The sequence below is a fragment of the Alosa alosa genome, chromosome 3, assembly GCF_017589495.1.
Source record: "Alosa alosa isolate M-15738 ecotype Scorff River chromosome 3, AALO_Geno_1.1, whole genome shotgun sequence".
Classification (NCBI taxonomy): Eukaryota; Metazoa; Chordata; class Actinopteri; order Clupeiformes; family Clupeidae; genus Alosa; species Alosa alosa.
Window position 1 is genome coordinate 24,706,345 of NC_063191.1, and position 19,904 is coordinate 24,726,248.

Genomic DNA, 19,904 nt, shown 5'->3' on the forward strand with positions numbered 1-19,904 from the left:
AACTGAAAAAAAAATGTCAATGTCAAAAAATCATTTTCGAGAATGAGGATTAAATACTGGACATAGATTAAATATTGCTGTTTTTTCCTTTTCATCTGCTAGTAAACAAAACCATATGATTTCTTAATGTTTACAAGAACAGAATAGAATTGAACAGAATTTTCTTGAGTGCCGGTATTTTATGCCCTCTTCAACAGTCCCAGTTTTTTCCAATGTTGCCCACCCCTGGTTTAGAGTGATATAAATGAAATATAAATATGTGCAGTGTCTTAGCAGTTACCTTACAGTTAGAGCAGAATAAATATGGATATGTAATATGAACAATGTTGAACAACATGTTGTTGTGTAAGTGCTTTGGGTTTCACTTTGTGTTATGTTGCCCTTGTTATGTGTTTTCATTGTGACACTGAAAACTGAATACTGTTACTGTACCACACACAAGTATTTCATGATATTTTAAATGAACAGATACAATGTTTTTTTTACCATTACTTTTCATCCATTGTAGTTAAGAAGTTGTATGTTGTATCCCAGCCACAAAATTACAGTTCACATAGCACAAAATGTTTTAATTCTCAAATGGTTATAGGATCTGCGCCAGCTGTACCAACATACACACACAGACACACACACACACTCACACACAGTGTTACTGTAGGCGTTGTTGTGGAGAGGGCCCTGGGCATGTGGAAATGGCGCTTTAGGTGTGTGAGCAAATCTGCTGGTGGCCTGAAGCTCCATCCTGCAAAGGCGTGCAGTGTAGTTTTGGTGACGGCGCTTCTGCACAACATGGCCCTTCAGGATCACATCCCACTGCCGGCTGATGAGGAGCTGTTAGTGGAGGAGGTGGAAGAGGCCATTCCAGTGGCTGCTGCACACCTTCCTGCTGGCCTAGAAGCACGCCGGGAATTAGTTGCACATATGTTTGGCCCCTAAACACCCACTCCCCACAATTCCCTGCCACATTTCCTGATTTTTTTCCCCTTTGTTTATGTTTGATTTGCAGATGACACAGTGATCTTGGGCCTGATTAGTAACAACAATGAACAGCTCTACTTGGATCAGGTTGATGAGGTGGAACAGTGGTGTCAATCTAACAGCTTGACACTGAATATCACTAAAACCAAGGAAATGGTAGTGGATTACAGGCAGGCAGAACTACAGCAGAACTACAGTTAGACCCACAAGTTTTAAATACCTTGGTGTCCACATTACTGAAAACTTAACATGGACTGTTAACACTCAATATGTTCTGAAGAAGTCCAGACAACGACTCTACTTCCTTCGTCAGCTAAGGAAATTCAAAGTTTCTACATCCATCATGAAGGCCTTCTACACTTCAGCGGTTGAGAGTGTTCTAACTGGTAGCATCATCACCTGGTATGGGAACTCCACAGTTAGAGATTGTAGTACTCTGCAGAGAGTAGTGCGCTCAGCTGAACGTACTATAAGAACTCAACTCCCTGCTCTACAAGATATCTATTCCAGAAGAGTACTCCTAAGAGCCCAAAAGATTCTGAAGGACTCTTCTCATCCTAACAATGGATTATTCCTACCGCTGAAATCAAGAAGGCTTATATGTAGTCACAAAGTCAGAACTGAGAGAAGTTTTATCTCCAGAACTGAGAGCCATCCTAACTCTGAACTCCCACACACACACACACTCCTCAGCACACACACACTGAACCTCACACATGACTTTTCCTCCTCAGCACACACACACATCCCACACCCTTTTATGCTTTTTACAGACCTCCCTTTATTTATTTTCTTATTTCATCACACATCAAAACACACACACACACACACACACACACACACATATCATGACTTTCTCCAACTTTTGCACATCTCCATAGAACTTTTATTTATTATTTTTGATTTCTCATCATCTATCTACCCATGTCCTTGATTGCCTAGCCTTTCTGCCCCCCCCACCCCCCCCCCAACACCCACACACACAAAAACACACACACTTAATCAAATCACTCACATACATACAGCACACTGCTTGCTACAGTCATCTACATACTTGCTGCATACACTGCCCCCCTTTACATACACAGCACATTGTCTTTCAGGATCTTCTCCAACACACATCCTCTACATACTTTACAGCATACTGCCCTCACCTACCCACACACACACACACACACACACACACACACACAGTCACTGCTCCACCCCCTCCTGCCACACACACACATCTTCACTGTCATCACTCACATACATCATACATACAGTACTTGCTTGCAATAGTAAGTCCCTTCACCATACTTGCAGTACACTCCCCCCTCTCCCCTACTGTACATACACAGCACATTATTTCATCAGGAAGCTTCTCCAACACACATCCCCAACATACTTACAGCACACTGACCCCCCAATACACAGCACATTGTCTTATGAGGAAGCTTCTCCAACACACATATTGCACACTGCCATCTCCCCACATACACAACACACTATCCCATCTCCCCCTGTCATCCCCCCAAACACACACACCAAGACCCCTGGCAGTTTGGTTAGCCCTTGAGCAGTGGATCTGCCCCAAGGTTTCTTCCTTGGTAAGGGAGTTTTTCCTTGCCCTGTTGCTCTTGGGGTGCTCCTTGTTGGTGCCCCTGCCCCCCAATCTCCCCACCTTTTTATGCAGCCCTGCTTAATTTTAAACCCTTCTACTGCCCCCCCCCATAAATGCACAAATAGGCTGACACCAGACAAAATTTCACTGCATTTCTTACTTCCAGTAACTATATGCATGTGACAATAAACTTCCTTGTATCCTTGTATCCTTGTTTGTTTATTATAAATTGTCCCGTTTTGTTTCTGTTTTTTACATTTCTTTTAGTTTGGTGGGGGTGGGGGGTAAATGTACTTAACTTTCCTACCATCACTTTCTCTCCATGATCCCTCCCACACACACACACACGTTTCCTATGAGCCATGACATCAAAATACATACACAGATTAAAAGGTCACAAAGCAAAGGCAACTTACCATTTTTCCGACTCCCATGACAGGTCTACGCATACCTGGGCCTGGGAAAATCATGTCACATTTTGACACTGACCACAGCACTCTGCATGCTCACTTATCCCTCCTCTCTCTCAATTTCCCATCTTCTACATTCCCCTGTAACACTAACACTGGGTAGGTCAGAATACACGATAAAAAAAAGGGAACTGTCATTCCATTCTCACCATATCTCATCAGCCAGCTGCATTTTTCTTTAGCGGAGGGTTGGGCCACACAAGAAAGTACTCTTAACTACAACACATGGCATTACCGGTAAAAGTCAATAAGAACTTGTCTGTCTTCATGCCTTAACCAATGCCTTTCATTCTCACCACAACTATGGTGATAAGCAGGCTCCTTATCTCCTAGCACATCCGTCAAATTAAAACTTGTGTCCATCATAATGACACATACACCAGTGCTCACAAATACATTAGATAACTTTCACCTCATTGTGAATTTCATAAACAGGTGGCAGATATTGCCTGACTGGGTAACAAGAGCCACTCTCTCTCTCTCTCTCTCTCTCCCCTCTCTCTCTCTCTCTCTCTCTCTCAATTTCTCATCTTCTTCACTCCTCTCTAACACTAACACTTAACTACATTACACTGGGTAATGACCTGGTAAGGCAAACAGATTAATTTCTCGTACATTCATGAATGTACTACATACACCCTGTTCTCATTTTCAGAGGAAGAGACTCTCTCGCACATGAAGAACAACACCAGGACACCACATATTTAAAAAAGAAACTGATTTAATTTCTATTGGCTGTCTTCCATATGACGGACGATGTTGCCATGGTTTCTTGAACCCACCTTTATGGTGAATCCCAGAACATTTGTAATTACATTCCCATCTGTCTCTCCTCACAATCCTCCATTCATCATCATCACAACAATTTCATTAGTTTCCCGCACATTAAGACCACTGCGCCATAATTGGACAGAGACGGGGATTAGAACAGCACGACTCTCTAACTGCGTTTGACAAGGTTAATCCCTCAAACTTATTTTTTTTGTTTGTTTGCCTGTTTTTGTGGTTTTTTCCCCCCCGTTGTTGTTGCTTATACAGAAATCTTTTTGAGGCGGGGGTGTTTTTAAGGAAGGCACTTCATCAAAGCTTCCTGCCTGGCGTCTGAGGAAAGGCTAGTCTCACCCCCTGCGGTTGCATTTTTTCGGCACACTGACCCCCTCTCGTCTGCCTTTTCTCTCTCTCTTTCTCACAATACCCTTGGCATGGGCAGAGGACTCCTGTGGAGAGGACAGGGGCCACTCAGGCCCTCATAAGGAAATGTAATTAGACTCATCCTTCTGATATGGCCATGGCGAGCAGGAGTGGGCTGGCAAGGGGGAGACGATGCCTGTCATGGTGACGCAGCCAAACTGCCTGGCTGAGGCAGTCATGACAGGGGCTAGGGGGTAAAGGAGGCTTTGAGTCATAATTTAACCCATCAGACAGCCGCCCGGGCGGAGATTCCGCCGCTACTAAAATTTCCCTCAGAACTTCTCACCCACAAATTACCAACAGCATTGTAGCTAGAGAATCATGCATTCAGTAGGGCCCCAACATGTGTGTGTGTGTTTGTGTGTGTGTGTGTGTGATAACAATCGAAATTAAAAGGGGGTTGGAGGATGAAAAAAAAAAGATGAATAATATGTGTAAAAACAGAATCTCACCCCAGATGCCTGCATGGTCATGGCAGCCGTGGCCTACTGGTTAGCGCTTCGGACTTGTAACCGGAGGGTTGCCGGTTCGAACCCCGACCAGTAGGCACGGCTGAAGTGCCCTTGAGCAAGGCACCTAACCCCGAGCTGTTGTTACAGTCAGCTCACTGTGTGTTTCACTAATTCATGGATTGGGATAAATGCAGAGACCAAATTTCCCTCACAGGATCAAAAGAGTGTATATACGCTGGCTCCCTCCCAAGGCGTGTCACAATGGGAAGTCACGGAGAGATGCTGTGGGACACAGGGCCCATTTTTTGTAATACTGCAATATTTTGCAAAGTGTGCTTGAGAAGCATTCAGTAGGCCTATACTATGCAGGTTCAGGTATTTTTGGCGAGTATAGAGCTCCCTCTAGGCTCGGGATGTATTTATATGTTACTCTGCTATTGTAAATAGCAAACTTCTCACGACTTATCCCCTACAATGCAAATGCTTTTGTTGTGGAGGTGTAGGATTAACAACAGGCAAAAACTATCTCCAAAGAGCTATATACTGACAAGGTAATGCTTCACGATCCTCGTGAGGTTTGACAGGGCACCGCTCTTGGAAGTGAATTTTCTCAGTAGGGACTTGCTTGCTACGTCTATGCTGTATAGCTATGCTAGGTGAACGATTTGCCTACAAGTTCGTTTACCATCAAATTGGCTTCATAAAGGTGAAAATCTTGCATAGTGTGCCAGTGGAAATGGAAACAGCTTTGGGTGGATGTTTGTGGTAGGCCTACTGTTTGAGATAGAATCAGGTTGACTAATTGTACAATAGAGAGATCTGTAGGAAATATGTCACAAGATAAGATACAACCACACAACTTTATAGTCAGCCTATAGCTTTTATAACATAAAAGATGACATGCTGACAATACATCATCTCGAGCCTTCACAGCTTTACACAGAATATTTAGTGTGGCTTGAGCTACCATATGAAACTCATCCTAGAATCATAAAATAGCTGTTCATCAATACAATTAAATTCACATTCAGTCGCACTAAGATTTGCAGGTGTGTGAAGCTATGCTGCCACCTGCCTCCCATCACTCAATTGATGTAATTATATGAATTGCCTCTGCTGTCTGCAAGTCATCCACAATTCTCAGTGCATTACATTTGTTTCAAAAGGTAAGCTAATAAATTGTCATGCCATAAACAGCTCCATAAACAGGAGGGGATCACATGCAGCAGCAGGAACAGCACTGCCCGACACTGCGAAAGGCCACACGTGATGCTGTTTAAAGGCTAATTATCCTATCCGATTGCTCCACGTTATCGTCTTACATGTAGCCTAGTTATATGGTCATAAACAATAATTATTACTTATAAGTGTACCCTCCGAAATAAGGTGATGACATATCATCCAATTATCAAAGCTCACATTCATTGGGTTACATTTCTACTAGCCCAGGCTACATGGTAGGATTTCGGCTTTGTTAATTGGTTGATTAATTAAGCGCAGCTGATACATGGTCCAAGTGCAGGTTCTCCCTATCAGTAATTAAAAAAACACGCCCAGAAAGACAAGTATAAAACACAATGACTTCTAGGCCTCAAATATCACTTGCGCTTTTCTCTTTGCAACACACGTTGTGGTGACAATAGCATCATTCGAAATGGCATCTGGCGGCCTCCAGATCCTGGGCACTACTTTGGCGATTATTGGCTGGATTGGCAACATCATCATTTGCGCTCTGCCTATGTGGAAAGTGACTGCATTTATTGGCAACAACATCGTCACGGCGCAGACCTTCTGGGAAGGCCTGTGGATGAACTGCGTGCAGCAGAGCACCGGACAGATGCAATGTAAGGTCTACGACTCCATGCTGGCTCTCCCACAGGACCTACAGGCTGCACGTGCACTAGTCGTCATTTCTATCCTGGTGACCGTGATGGGTATTCTGTTAGCCGTCGCTGGAGGGAAATGCACCAACTGTCTGGAGAATGGCGCAGGCAAGGCCAGAGTTGTCATCGCAGCTGGGGTGTTCTTTCTGGTCGCCGGCGTCCTCACTTTGATCCCGGTCTCTTGGTCCGCCCACTCTGTCATCAGGGATTTCTACAACCCCGTCCTCGTCGACGCGCAAAGACGGGAGCTGGGCGCATCTCTGTTTATCGGTTGGGGATCCGCCGGACTGCTGTTTCTAGGAGGAGCCCTTCTCTGTTGCCAGTGCCCCAGGAATGACGACCGCGGCTACTCTGCCAAGTATTCGGCTCCAAGGTCAACATCTAGCGGGAGAGCCTACGTGTGATACAAAGGTTACGAACTCTACTCTTTACGGTGGAGACATTGGGTAAACTTATTTTACTGGGCATGTTCACCTTTCTCTTTTATTTGAATAAATTATTGAATTTTAAGCATTCTTGGTGTACATTTTTCTACCCTCGTGTTATACCAGTGTCTGCATTTTTATCCTTCATCCTTGCAACCAATGCGCTTTTGTTTGGTTTTCTGCAGATTGGCTACAGGTCTCAAAATTAGAATATTGTGAAAAGATTAAAAAGTGACTCCTGAATATCCAGGAGAGCTATTTCAAGGCATATATATATATATTTATATATATAATATTTGTGTTTTGTGTTTTGATTACGACTTACAACTCATGAGACTCAAATCCGTTTTTCAAAATATTAGAGTAACAGTGATTTAGAATGGTTTCCTGAGCCTTCAATCTCTTAGCTAGATATTTAGCCTTCATCATTACCAGTCAGACTGTGGTGAATTTAAGTGGCAGGCCACTTAAATCTCAATTGCTAACAGGTTCATCTGGGTTCTCCCAGGCTACATGGAGGATGTTCCGATTAAGAATCTGTCACTGTCATTACCTCAGCAAGTTCAAACTGAACTATTGGGGGGGAAAAAAGAGTCACTTTAAGGTGGTCTTTTGTGTTTATTGCATTTAAATAGTTAAATATGGTTAAAAGGGTACTTCGTGCTCATATTTCAAATGTAGTGGAGTCAAGTACGGTACAGGTGCTGGGTCATATAATTGGAATAACATGAAAGTTACATATACATTCATTCCACACAGATATTTCAAGTGTTTTAATTTTGGTTAGAACTGACAACTAATGAGAACCCCCAAATTCAGTATCTCAAGATTAGACTATTGTGAGAAGGGTCAATATTGAAGACACCTGGTGCCACATTCTAATCAGCTAATTACCTCAAAACACCTTAAGGCCCTTAAATGGTCTCAATCTATTTCTGTAGGCTACACAATCATGGGGAAGACTCAGGGCTCTCAAGTGTCACTCATTTGAGTCTTTTGTCACGCTCACCCGCCACACATTGTATTTATCATGCAGAAACAATATTTATATATTTAATATGCTGCGCAGCGCCCAAAATGTCTCTGGCCGCGCAGCTCTCACTACGGAACCGACAGGAATCAAGCGCGTCACCCCTGGAGTTCAGCCTGCCACTTATCAGCCAATCAAAAATAACGAGAGGGGCTACACAATAGCCAATCAAAAAATAGCTCTATTGTATCTGGGTAAGATTTAACGCAACAACCAATGAAAAACGCGTATCCTGGAATTGTTGAACGTGAACCTGTTACTACTTCCAAGTTTCGTTCACCTTGCAGCTTCGAGCATCAGCTCATGGTTTCAGCACAGAGTAAGTCATCTTTTAATGTTACAACAAATCCACAACTTGTTTGACACAAACAATGACAACGTGACTGCTGCTAAAGCTGTTTCCCAGATAATTAGCATCAGTTGTTCATGACTGTCTGTAACTTAGCCAACAGTTTCACAGCCTGTACATTGACAACACTTGCTCAGAACAAGTAGCCTATGCCTAGTCTTTCGTTCACACGATGACTGACATATTGTCACATTCTAAACATCTCTCTCTCTCCAAATAGGCTTAATCATTGTATTAGCACTAAACAAATGAAAGTGTAGGCTATTGCATAGCCTAATGTTATAGGTCACTTTTAAAATAATGTAAGATTATATAACTAGAAAAGCATTTCCTGAAGGAAATACAGTGCATGAAAATGCAAAAAATATGATGTAAAATATCATACAGAGTAAAAACAAACTATACTGGTTGCTAAGTAGATGAGGTTTAATATAGTTGGAATGACTGAACAGTTAAATAGGTGGATAGTTTAAATGGTTAAATTATTTAGGTAGATAGTTGACGATAACTGACAGTTGGAATGGCTCTAATGTTTGCTAGTAGTTTTGCTAACTATGTTAACAAAGATAATAATGTTAACCAAGTTACTATGCTAACTAGCATGCTAACAATGTTAAAATGCTAATTATGGTAACCATGTGACTTAGCTAACCTAGCTAATAATTTTTAGTAGTTATGCTAACTAGCATGTTATCATGCTAACTATGCTAACTATGTTACTTAGATAACTTAGCTAATCATTTTTAGTAGTTTTGCTAAAAATGCTAACTAACATGTTAGCATGCTAACCACGTTACTTAGCTAACTTAGCTAATCATTTTTAACGGTTTTGCTAAAATGCTAACTAGCATGCTAACATGCTAGCTTGCTAACTATGCTAACCATGTTACTTCGCTAACTTAGCTAATTGTTTTTAGCAGTTTTGTTAAAAATGCTAACTAGCATAACTAGCTTGCTAACTATCTAACCATGTTACTTAGCTAACAGCTAATCGTTTTTTAGCAGTTTTGCTAAAATGCTAACAATGCTAACATGCTAACTATGTTAACTAGCTACAGTGGGTAGGAGTCATAGTTGATGACAAGTAACAGTTACAATGGCTGAACAGTTAAAAAGTTCAGTAAGGGTTAAATTGTTTAACAGTGAAATATTGTAGTGAGGACTTTTATTTTGAAACAGTTTTTGGCAGAGGAAGCAGTTGAACAGGATGTGTAGTCTTAATAGGGCCAGTTTGTATGCTTAAAGCCTGAGACTGGCAGTTGATCCAGGTGGCGGAACACCTGCCACAGGATTCTAATTGCTTACTGACTCTATTGTGATGTCATCAGCCCATGTTAAGTCTATGGGGAAATTTTGAGTAGTTTTTAATTAATAGTTTAAAAAGTATAAAAGTTACAAAGTTCAAAAATACAAAGCCCACATGTCCTAAGTAAGACCTACGCAACGCAGTTTGAATGAAGTTTCTCGTTTTAAGCGGTTGAAGCTGCATTAACTGCGTTAGAAGAAGAAGAAGAAGAAGAAGAACTAGAAAAGCATTTCCTGAAGGAAATACAGTGCATGAAAATGCAAAAATATGATGTAAAATATCATACTGAGTAAAACAAACTATATTGGTTGCTAGGTAGATGAGGTTTAATATAGTTGGAATGACTGAACAGTTAAATAGGTGGATAGTTTATATAGTTAAATGATTTACTTGGTAGATAAGGTTTAATATAGTTGGAATGATTGAGCGGTTAAATAAGTGGATAGTTTAAATGGTTAAATTATTTAGGTAGATAGTTGGCGATAACTGACACTTGGAATGGCTCTAATGTTTGCTAGCAGTTATGCTAACTATATTAACAAAGATAATAATGTTAACCAAGTTACTATGCTAACTAGCATGCTAACAATGTTAAAATGCTAAGTATGCTAACCATGTGACTTAGCTAACTTAGCTAATTATTTTTTTAGCAGTTATGCTAACTAGCATGCTAACATGCTAATTATGTTAACTATGCTAACCATGTTACTTAGCTGACTTAGCTAATCATTTTAAGCAGTTTTGTTAAAAATGTTAACTAGCATGCTAACATGCTAGCATGCTAACTATGCTAACCATGTTACTTAGCTAACTTAGCTAATCATTTTTAGCAGTTTTGCTAAAAATGCTAACTAGCATGTTAACATGCTAACCATGTGACTTAGCTAACTTAGCTAATCATTTTAAGCAGTTTTGTTAAAAATGCTAACTAGCATGTTAACATGCTAGCATGCTAACTATGCTAACCATGTTACTTAGCTAACTTAGCTAATCATTTTTAGCAGTTTTGCTAAAAATGCTAACTAGCATGTTAACATGCTAGCATGCTAACTATGCTAACCATGTTACTTAGCTAACTTAGCTAATCATTTTTAGCAGTTTTGCTAAAAATGCTAACTAGCATGCTAACATGCTAGCATGTTAACTATGCTAACCATGTTACTTAGCTAACTTAGCTAACTAGCTACAGTGGGTAGGAGTCATAGTTGATGACAAGCAGACAAACAGTTACAATGGCTGAACAGTTGAAAAGTTCAGTAGTTTAAAGGGTTAAATTGTTTAACAGTGAAATATTGTAGTGAGGACTTTTATTTTGAAACAGTTTTTGGCAGAGGAAGCAGTTGAATAGGGTGTGTAGTCTTAATAGGGCCAGTTTGTATGCTTAAAGCCTGAGACTGGCAGTTGATGCAGGTGGCCTGAACACCTGCCATAGGATTCTAATTGCTTAACGGCTCTATTGTGATGTCATCAGCCCATGTTAAGTCTATGGGGAAATTTTGACTAGTTTTTAATTAATAGTTTAAAAAGTATAAAAGTTACAAAGTTGAAAAATACAAAGCCCACATGTCCTAAGTAAGACCTACGTAACATAGTTTGAATGAAGTTTCTACGTTAAACGGTTTAAGCTGCATTAACTGCGTTAGAAGAAGAAGAATAAGAAGAAGAAGAAGAAGAAAAAGCCTTGGAATAACAGTACAGTGCATTTTCATGCACTGTAAAAAGCCTTGGAATAACAGTACAGTGCATTTTCATGCACTGTAATTATATCCTGGCCATGGATGCATTAATCATCTGTATTCAAAAAAACCCCTAAAATGTCCAGGTAAGTGGATGCTCATTGGTGGTGAAAAGGCCCATCATTGAATTGTTAGTGCCATGTGTCAAATCTTTTCTTTTGTAAATATGAGCAATTATAAATTATACTTTTGCCCCATTTTGACATAAGAGGGCATTGCTCCTACATACTTTAGCCAATAATCAAATGCCTGCTCTCTTTTGGAAAGCTGAGGCACTGTTGGAAAACAATTAACTGTGTGATGTACTGACACAAAGTTACAAAGGCTAGATTATTCTTTTCCTTTTCTACCGGATAACAAACATCTTTGAATTGACCACATTTCAGCCCTCTAGGTCTTGACTTGAGTCCTATAGCATTAGGTCTTGTCATGCTGTGTGCAAAAGTAGATCAATATAGAATGACAACATGAGTACTTTAGACCAGGGGTCCCCAACCTTTTATGTACCATGGACCGGTTTGTTTCCTATTTTTTATTTTTTTTCATGGACGGGGGTTCCATGTTCCATGTTCCATGTTCCATATGTGTTGTGCATGCATTACTTGAAAATAACTAGCTCCAGTTATGTATGAACAGTGAAGGTAACGATCTCTTAAACATGTGAAAAACATGAACTTGAAGAAGTGAAAATGAACTATGAATATTGAACAACTTGAAGCTACATCTATAAGTGAACATGCTTAACAAAAATATGGTAACAAAACATGGGAACTAAACGTGCATTACGAATATGATCAGTGGGAGCCCTGTGCTTGTTTCCCTGCAACAAGAAGGTTCCATATGGGGGTGATGGAAGACAGTGACACCCTCAGTGTGTTTGAAATGTCCAGTCGATTGCGCAATTTGGTCTTAGTTGCAGTCATTGCCCGAAAACCCTGCCTCGCATAGATACGTGGTGGGAAATGGTAGCAACGTTTTCAGCGCTTTTACGGCTATCTCGGGATATTCTGCTTTGGTTTTGATCCAAAAACCCGCCAGAGAGGTTTCCTTATACACACTCTTAAAGGGACACCAGGCAAGCCTGATGCTTTTTCTCTACGAAACTCCCCCTTCGCTCGGTCTGAAGCTCTTTATTTTTTCTTTGCATCTTCCGTCAAGGGTTTTAAGCTGCTTTTTTAGCCCGGCTCTGCCATTATACACCGCGTTTGCAACAATCGCTAGCGTTTAGTTAGCCTGCCTCTGTGCTGTGGATGCAGGATGTAATTGATCCTGCTTGGTCGGCGGGTAGGATACACTAAACTTTACAAGCGGGATATTCTTCCTACAGGCAGTAGGGCGGGCGAGAGAGTCTTCATTCGCCCTGTAATGAGTCATTTAACCATATACCGATTTACGAAGATGAGTAATTAACACGAAAACGTTGCCTGGTGTCCCTTTAAGACCACCGTCATTTGCAATTTCGATCAACGGCTCTTCCTCCTGCGCTGACAAGTTAGGACTATTCGGGATATTGACAAATGGGTTGCGGACCCACTCATTGGTTTGCCGTGGATCTTTGGAGGATGGGAAGTAACGCTCAAACTCATTTGAAAGCGCAACAAGGTGATCGCGCGCACCAGCTGCGAGAGAAAGGGCCCTGCCTCAGTCTCTCCCAAAACCCCACTACTGTTTGGAACATATCAAATACACCCGGTCCACTTTCGTGTCCCCACAAATCAAGCTTGGCTTTTAAATGCAGCGACTTTATCTGCCAGTTTAAAGACAGTCGTCATTCTCCCCTGGGTGACAGGTTGAGGTCATTAACAACCGAATATGTCACACCCGGTAAGCGAGTTTTGACACTCAGTCCTCATCACTAAAATGTGTGACTTTTTTTCTGTAAGAAATCTCTGCAGCGGCTCTCGCAACTCAAACACTCTGGCCAGTTACCTGCTAAAGATGCTTGTTTTTTGTTGCTCATTCTAGCAATTTAGCTAACTTTTTCTAATTATGTTCTCTGATGAAAGTAAATTTTGCATTTCCTTTGGAAATCAAGGTCCCAGAGTCTGGAGGAAGAGAGGAGAGGCACAGCATCCAAGTTGCTTGAAGTCCAGTGTAAAGTTTCCACAATCAGTGATGGTTTGGGGTGTTATGTCATCTGCTGGTGTTGGTCCACTGTGTTTTCTGAGGTCCAGGGTCAACGCAGCCCTCTACCAGGAAGTTTTAGATCACTTTATCCTTCATGCTGCTGACCAACTTTATGGCGATGCAGATTTCATTTTCCAACAGGACTTGGCATCTGCACACAGTACCAGTACCTGGTTTAAGGACCATGGTATCCCTGTTCTTAATTGGCCAGAAACTCGCCTGACCTTAACCCCATAGAAAATCTGGATGCATGAAGAGGAAGATGCGATACGCCAGACCCAACAATGCAGAAGAGCTGAAGGCCACTATCAGAGCAACCTGGGCTCTCATAACACCTGAACAGTGCCACAGACTAATCGACTCAATGCCACGCCGCATTGCTGCAGTAATTCAGGCAAAAGGAGCCCCAACTAAGTATTGAGTGCTCAGTGGCGGACCGTGCGTTCAGTAGTTAGGCCTTTAAAGATGACACTTTTTTGACAAAAAACAATAATACGGGGGTGTTTAGGGGGGATACCCCCCGAAGATTTTTTTTTTGCATTTCAGCGTTAAAATATGCATTTTCCCAGCATTTCACAGTGGGGGAAATTTTTTTTCTCTTTCTCACGCAAATCTGTGTAGCACTCTAGAATCTTCGTTAGACAAACAATTAATGTTCCGAGCTGAATTCCGCATTGCTTAGATCTTTATTAGGTGAATAGCACCCGGCCATCATCCTTATCAGCAGCAAAGTCAATAGGCTGCTAGGCTAGGCTACTTATTTATCACCCATATTCATTACAATCTGCTGCCTGCTACTGTCCGGTGAAGACGTGCAATTTAGTCCATGTCATATTGAAAGTGAACGCCAAGTGCGCTCAAGTATGGGTTTGTGCATACTATTTTGAAATATTTAGGCTATCGGTTGCCTAACTTATGTTAATGAGTCATGACTTGTACGCACATATGGCACTGCCACAGGTCTACAATGATGTGTTCATTTAATAGTTTAATCTGACATCAGCAAACTTGCTTCAGACTGTTTGTAGGGCTCTCCTACTTAGCTGTAGCTTTAACGTTAATGTTACAGTGCAACTGTTTTAGGTTGTGCTGTTGCTCTGATTACTCAAAAGCTAATGTGGAACTACAGTAGGCCATCCTACAGTGTTTGCCAAATGTCTCAACAGAAAATGCTAAGAAAATTTAGCAGCACACCACCATTATATTAAACATAAAAGTCAGAAAATGTATTGCCCTATGCTGCTTCTACTTGTTGCCTATTTCATAATGTCTGATGGCCACGCCATTGATTTCACCAATAATGTCCACAAAACACAGATATATAAATAGTCAGACTAATTAGCAGGGCAGGAAACCAAGGCAAATGACAATTTTCACATAGATGCCGATCCAGACAGCTTCACCAAAGCCACATCAACTCACACACAACTTCAAGCTAGCATACAATCTAGTAGTAACCAACAGCGATGGTAACGCGTTACTGTAATCCCATTACTTTTTTCAAATAACGAGTAAAGTAAGGGATTACAATTGCAAAAACAGTAATGAGATTACTGTAACGTCGGTGTCTTTTGGACTGAGTGCTAGCCTCCCAGAATGCAATGTGTGTGAATGCTGGTTTGTGTAATGTCGGTTTTAGTTAGTGTAATTGCGTTTTCCTTGTCATGTATGTGTTAGCTTGTGTAGTCTTTCTTTAGGTTTTACCTCATGTGTTTTACCCTGCTTGTGTATCGTGCTTGTTTTCTTGACTTCCCTTGTGTTTCCTATGTAATGGTATCTTGGTGTGTCTTGGTCTTGGTCTGTGTGCTCTCGTTCTCAGCTAATACACCTTTTGATTGGACAACTGTGCGTGTCGCTATCAAATCGCTACATTGGTGTCAGAAGTGATTTTCGAACATGGCCTCCGCTCAGCGAGAGAAGCTGGGAGCGGGAGACCTCACCACTGGGTGGAGGCCCACGCAAGAAGATCCGGAGAGAGCCCTTGTAAGGGCTGCTAAAAAAGCTCGGGGCCTTCTATCGTTACTGCCGACGGAGGAAAGGAGCTGTCGTCTGGACCTGCCTGCTGCCATGGGAGGAGATCTTGCCGGAAGAGGGGCCTGAAGAAGCGTTCGCGGAGAAGACGACGCTGGGCAGTGACTCCGCGCCGGGCGGTTCAAGGCTGGAGCTGGCGGTGGCCGCGACGCGTGAGCAGAGCGGCGAGGAAGAGGTTCCTGGTCGACAGACGGTTGGTGGAGCCGCTGAGGGCAGCGAAGTCACGACGGTGGGGCAGCTTCGATGGAAAAGCCCTCTGAACTCTGAACTTTAAAAACGTTTGGGTGCATGTGAGAGGCACCGTGCTGTGTGGGCGCCCGTTCTAGTTGGCCTGTTGGCCTGCACCAGAGAAGAAAAAAAAAAGATATAAAAAAAAAAAAGGTTCGCTGTGTTGGGTGATAGCACGAGGCAGAAGAGGGGGGTCAAGCCTTCGTCGCGACCATGACGGAGTGGAGCGGGCCAGGAGCAGAGGAGGACAGCTCTGCGAGGAGGCAGCGCGAGGAGGGACACCGAAACCGGTAGCTGACGGCCTGAGAGCTCAGCGTGGTCCGGCTGCAGCGGAGCTGGGGCCTGCCTATCCTGGTCGGTGCAACTGTGGAGTGGAGCGACGGAGGTGCAGCGACAGTTGACCCGTGAGTTCCAGTGCTTGGTGCCACAGTCTACAGTAGTAAGGCCACCTAGGGCCCCGTCTGGAGAGGAGGAGTGCCGTGGTGACACGCCGCGGAAAGTGCAGCCTGAGGACGGCTGCTGAGAGGGAGCTGGTGATGAGCGGGGACGGCCACGTGGTTGCTAGCACGCCCGCACTGGACTGCTAGCAGCGTGGCTCCCCGTTGAGTGAGCTCCTGTGGCGTGTGCACCCCACGTGTTGTTGGCGGTACCACAGACTGATGGACTGAGCAAGCGAATGCCCACACCGACGTTATGGCAATGGCTAAGGGAGGAGATATTGCCGAGGACGGCAATAGCTCGCGAGGGGGCTGTGTAACGTCGGTGTCTTTTGGACTGAGTGCTAGCCTCCCAGAATGCAATGTGTGTGAATGCTGGTTTGTTTAATGTCGGTTTTAGTTAGTGTAATTGCGTTTTCCTTGTCATGTATGTGTTAGCTTGTGTAGTCTTTCTTTAGGTTTTACCTCATGTGTTTTACCCGTGTATTGTATGTGACTACCCTGCTTGTGTATGTAATGGTATCTTGGTGTGTCTTGGTCTTGGTCTGTGTGCTCTCGTTCTCAGCTAATAAACCTTTTGATTGGACAACTGTGCGTGTCGCTATCAAATCGTTACATTACTTTACTTTCCTGCATGCCTGCGTTACTGTGTTACTAAACCGTGATTTTGCCATAGACAGTAAAAGAATTTGGAATTTTGCTGTATGGATTTTGCTTTGTGAGACTAACTCGTGACAATGACGTAGCTGCGCGACATAGATGTAAACAACAGACACACGTGTGCAAGACATGGAGTGCGAGAGAGAGCGCGAACATGGAGCATTTAATTCATTGCAGTTCAGACATTACGAAAAAAAATCATTAACGCTGTACACTCTGCGTGGGAAGAAAAATGTTGTCTACAGCGAAAAATTCCACCTCAAATCTGAGCAAGCACCTAGCAAGCCGGCACAGGAATGTGAAACTCATTGAGACACCCCCAGACCCCGACATGCAGCAACAGGTGAAAATGGACTCAAGAGGATGTCGCCGGTTCCCTGTAGCCTACTGGCCCGTTATAAAAGGAGCTATTGTGCTAAATGTGGAGTTTGTGGACTAGCCAATGGCTTATATTTGAATGGAGCTGATCATTATGAGAGTTGTGTAGACGCACTTAAAGTGACAGCGCACCATTTCTAAATGAGTTAAACTGCATCAAATTAGTAGTATTTCTTAAGAAATCTTTTCAACTAAAATTACTGTCATTATTATCATTTAAATAATATATATTACAATATCATTTTATTTGTGCTTTGGGCACCAAAATAGCCAGCAGCGGCACTGCACACACACAGTTCAAACACATACTCTTCTTTGACATTAGAACAGCCTAAATGTGGCATGCAACAGCATTTTCTGCTTTGGTAAATGCATTAGGGCTACTCCTCTCTGCACTGCAACTGTTAAAAGATGTAAATGTTAATAGATGGTTTTAATTATTTTATTGCTGTATTTTATTTACATCTATTCGAATGAAGGAGTATACACACCAAAAAGTTAAGATTGAAACTAATAAACCAAGTTTTAAAAAAGCGTATTCAGGTTGTGTATAGCTAGTGTGTTTTTGAAAAGTAACTAAGTAAAGTAATTAGTAAAGTAACTAATTACTTCATGTAATTACTAACATGTAGTAGTCCAGTTGACACTGTAACTTTATGATATAATTTTGCTTAATGAAGGCTTATGAATATATATTTTTTAAACAAAAACGGTCAATATACTGTCCATAGCTATAACCAAAGCCATGTCAGTGTGACATGTACTTTTCCAGTGAATGTCAGTCTGACTGATGCTCACGAAGTTCCTCAAGTCAAATAGATGGCGTCAAAATTCGTGATGAACGGTTCCGGGTATTCTTTTCGAACATTGCAGGCCCAACTGCAGTCAGACCTGCCTTCCTCGCCATAATAGGTCGATTTGATTGGCTAATCAGTCAGATGTAGCCATCAATCAACCCGAATCCAAACATATGATTTCTAATGGTTGCTTAGGTACCGAAAACGCAGTGATTCCTTGTGAAAGCCTGATGCGGGCCTTAACAAGGGAAGACATACGATTGGATAAAAATGTATCGCACGCCCTCACTATTTGTTCACACAATCTGTCAATCAAATATAGTGGACAGCGGTAGGATATGGTAGTAGCCTAGTCAAGAACGATCGGGAAGAAGAAGAAGAAGCAGCGAATAATACATGCTAAAGTACAATGTTATTAAAGACACTTTTCATTCGTTTGAAAATAGTTAGGCCTTCAGAGAAGGCCCTGACGGTCCGCCACTAGAGTGCTGTATACTCATACTTTTCAGGTGGCCAACATTTCAAAAAAAAACTTTTTTTGTATTGGTCTTAAGTAATATTCTCTTTTTCTGAGATACTGAATTTGGGATTTTCATTAGTTGCTAGTTATAATCATCAAAATTAAAGAAATAAACATTTGAAATATACCAGTCTGTGTGTAATGAATGAATATAATATACAGGTTTTACTTTTTGAATGGAATCACTGACATAAATCAACTTTTTGATGAAAAAACATACACGAGTTGAAGCCAATATATATGGGCTTATTCCACTAACAGAGAACCGGCTCCATTCTTATTTAGGTTCTCACTCCAGATGGTGAACTGTTTCCACTCCAATCCCAGGGAGAAAAAGGTGTTTTAGGTTCCAGAGTTATTTTTGGTTAAAGTTCTCCGAGTACGGTTCAACATCTGGAGCGTGAACCAGAACGTTGCCAGTTCTCTGTCCGTGGAAAAGGCCTACAAAATTCAAAGTATTCGTAACAGAACTGGTTCAAGTACCAGTGCTCTGTTGGTAAGGAAGACACAAATTGAGTTCTGGTGCCTTTTATTCACTGTCTTGTCAATGGTGAAACCATTTATGGGTGTATGTCTAGTTTAGTGGCCCAACAAAAATTACTTTTGAGCAGCAAAGTTCTCATAAACTGCACATATCACATGTTGTGAAATGTTTTGATTGTCTTGAATTGGTCTGAAGTGTAGGTGTTTGTTAGCCTAAGTTCGGCTGGTTTGTGAGACTGGTATGGTGCGTCACCAAACACACCTCGTCAGACATTATTCTCTGATAGGATGGGAACTTTCCCTGCTGATGTTTGTATGGGGCACAGGTTTACACAGGTTTACACTCCGCTGCAGGGCTTACCCACCCTCATCCAGCTCTGTGTCACACACATGTCTCCCATTGCTAAAGCCAACATTGCTATTTTTACAACTGGTGAAACATACGAAGAAAATGACAAAAGACAACATTCCAATATAATTAAGAGGCAGTGTAAATGTTGAATTCATTTGAAGTTATATTTACTGTTATTAAAACAAGCTTGTAAACAGCTCTGTGCTTTGTTCACAGCAGTGATGAGCCTACATTATTATGACCGCCCATGGCCAAAGCATCATATAGGTTTTTTTTTTTTTTTCTTTTTTTTCGCGATGTCCAAATTTCCGTCAAGGATTCCGGGACACTGAAAGACCGGGGTAGACGAAACTTGGTGGGAATGTAACCCCATATGGATACCATGGAACCATCGTTTTTCGTTTTGATCTGTAGCCCCAGCTGGACTGCACCCCGAAAGGAGGGTAGGGCAGACACAGTTTTCTGTGA

The 19,904-nt window shown here is 42.0% G+C and overlaps 1 protein-coding gene and 1 long non-coding RNA gene across 2 annotated transcripts; one reads left to right on the top strand and one right to left on the bottom strand.

Annotated features, from left to right (window-relative positions):
• Positions 1-554: 554 nt before the first annotated feature.
• On the bottom strand, positions 555-3,111 carry LOC125292604. Its single transcript, XR_007193234.1, has 2 exons — positions 2,998-3,111; positions 555-891 (listed from the first exon to the last, which is right to left on the bottom strand). It is a non-coding gene; the product is annotated as an uncharacterized LOC125292604 (long non-coding RNA).
• Positions 3,112-6,272: 3,161 nt separating this feature from the next.
• LOC125292603 (claudin-like protein ZF-A89) lies at positions 6,273-7,087 on the top strand. Its single transcript, XM_048239987.1, has one exon. The coding sequence runs from the start codon at positions 6,349-6,351 to the stop codon at positions 6,979-6,981; it is 633 nt and encodes a 210-aa protein (XP_048095944.1). The 5' UTR covers positions 6,273-6,348; the 3' UTR covers positions 6,982-7,087.
• Positions 7,088-19,904: the final 12,817 nt, after the last annotated feature.

Coding starts and splice junctions, on each gene's coding strand:
- LOC125292603 (XM_048239987.1), top strand. CDS start 6,349: ATGGCATCTGGCGGCCTCCAGATCCTGGGCACTACTTTGGCGATTATT.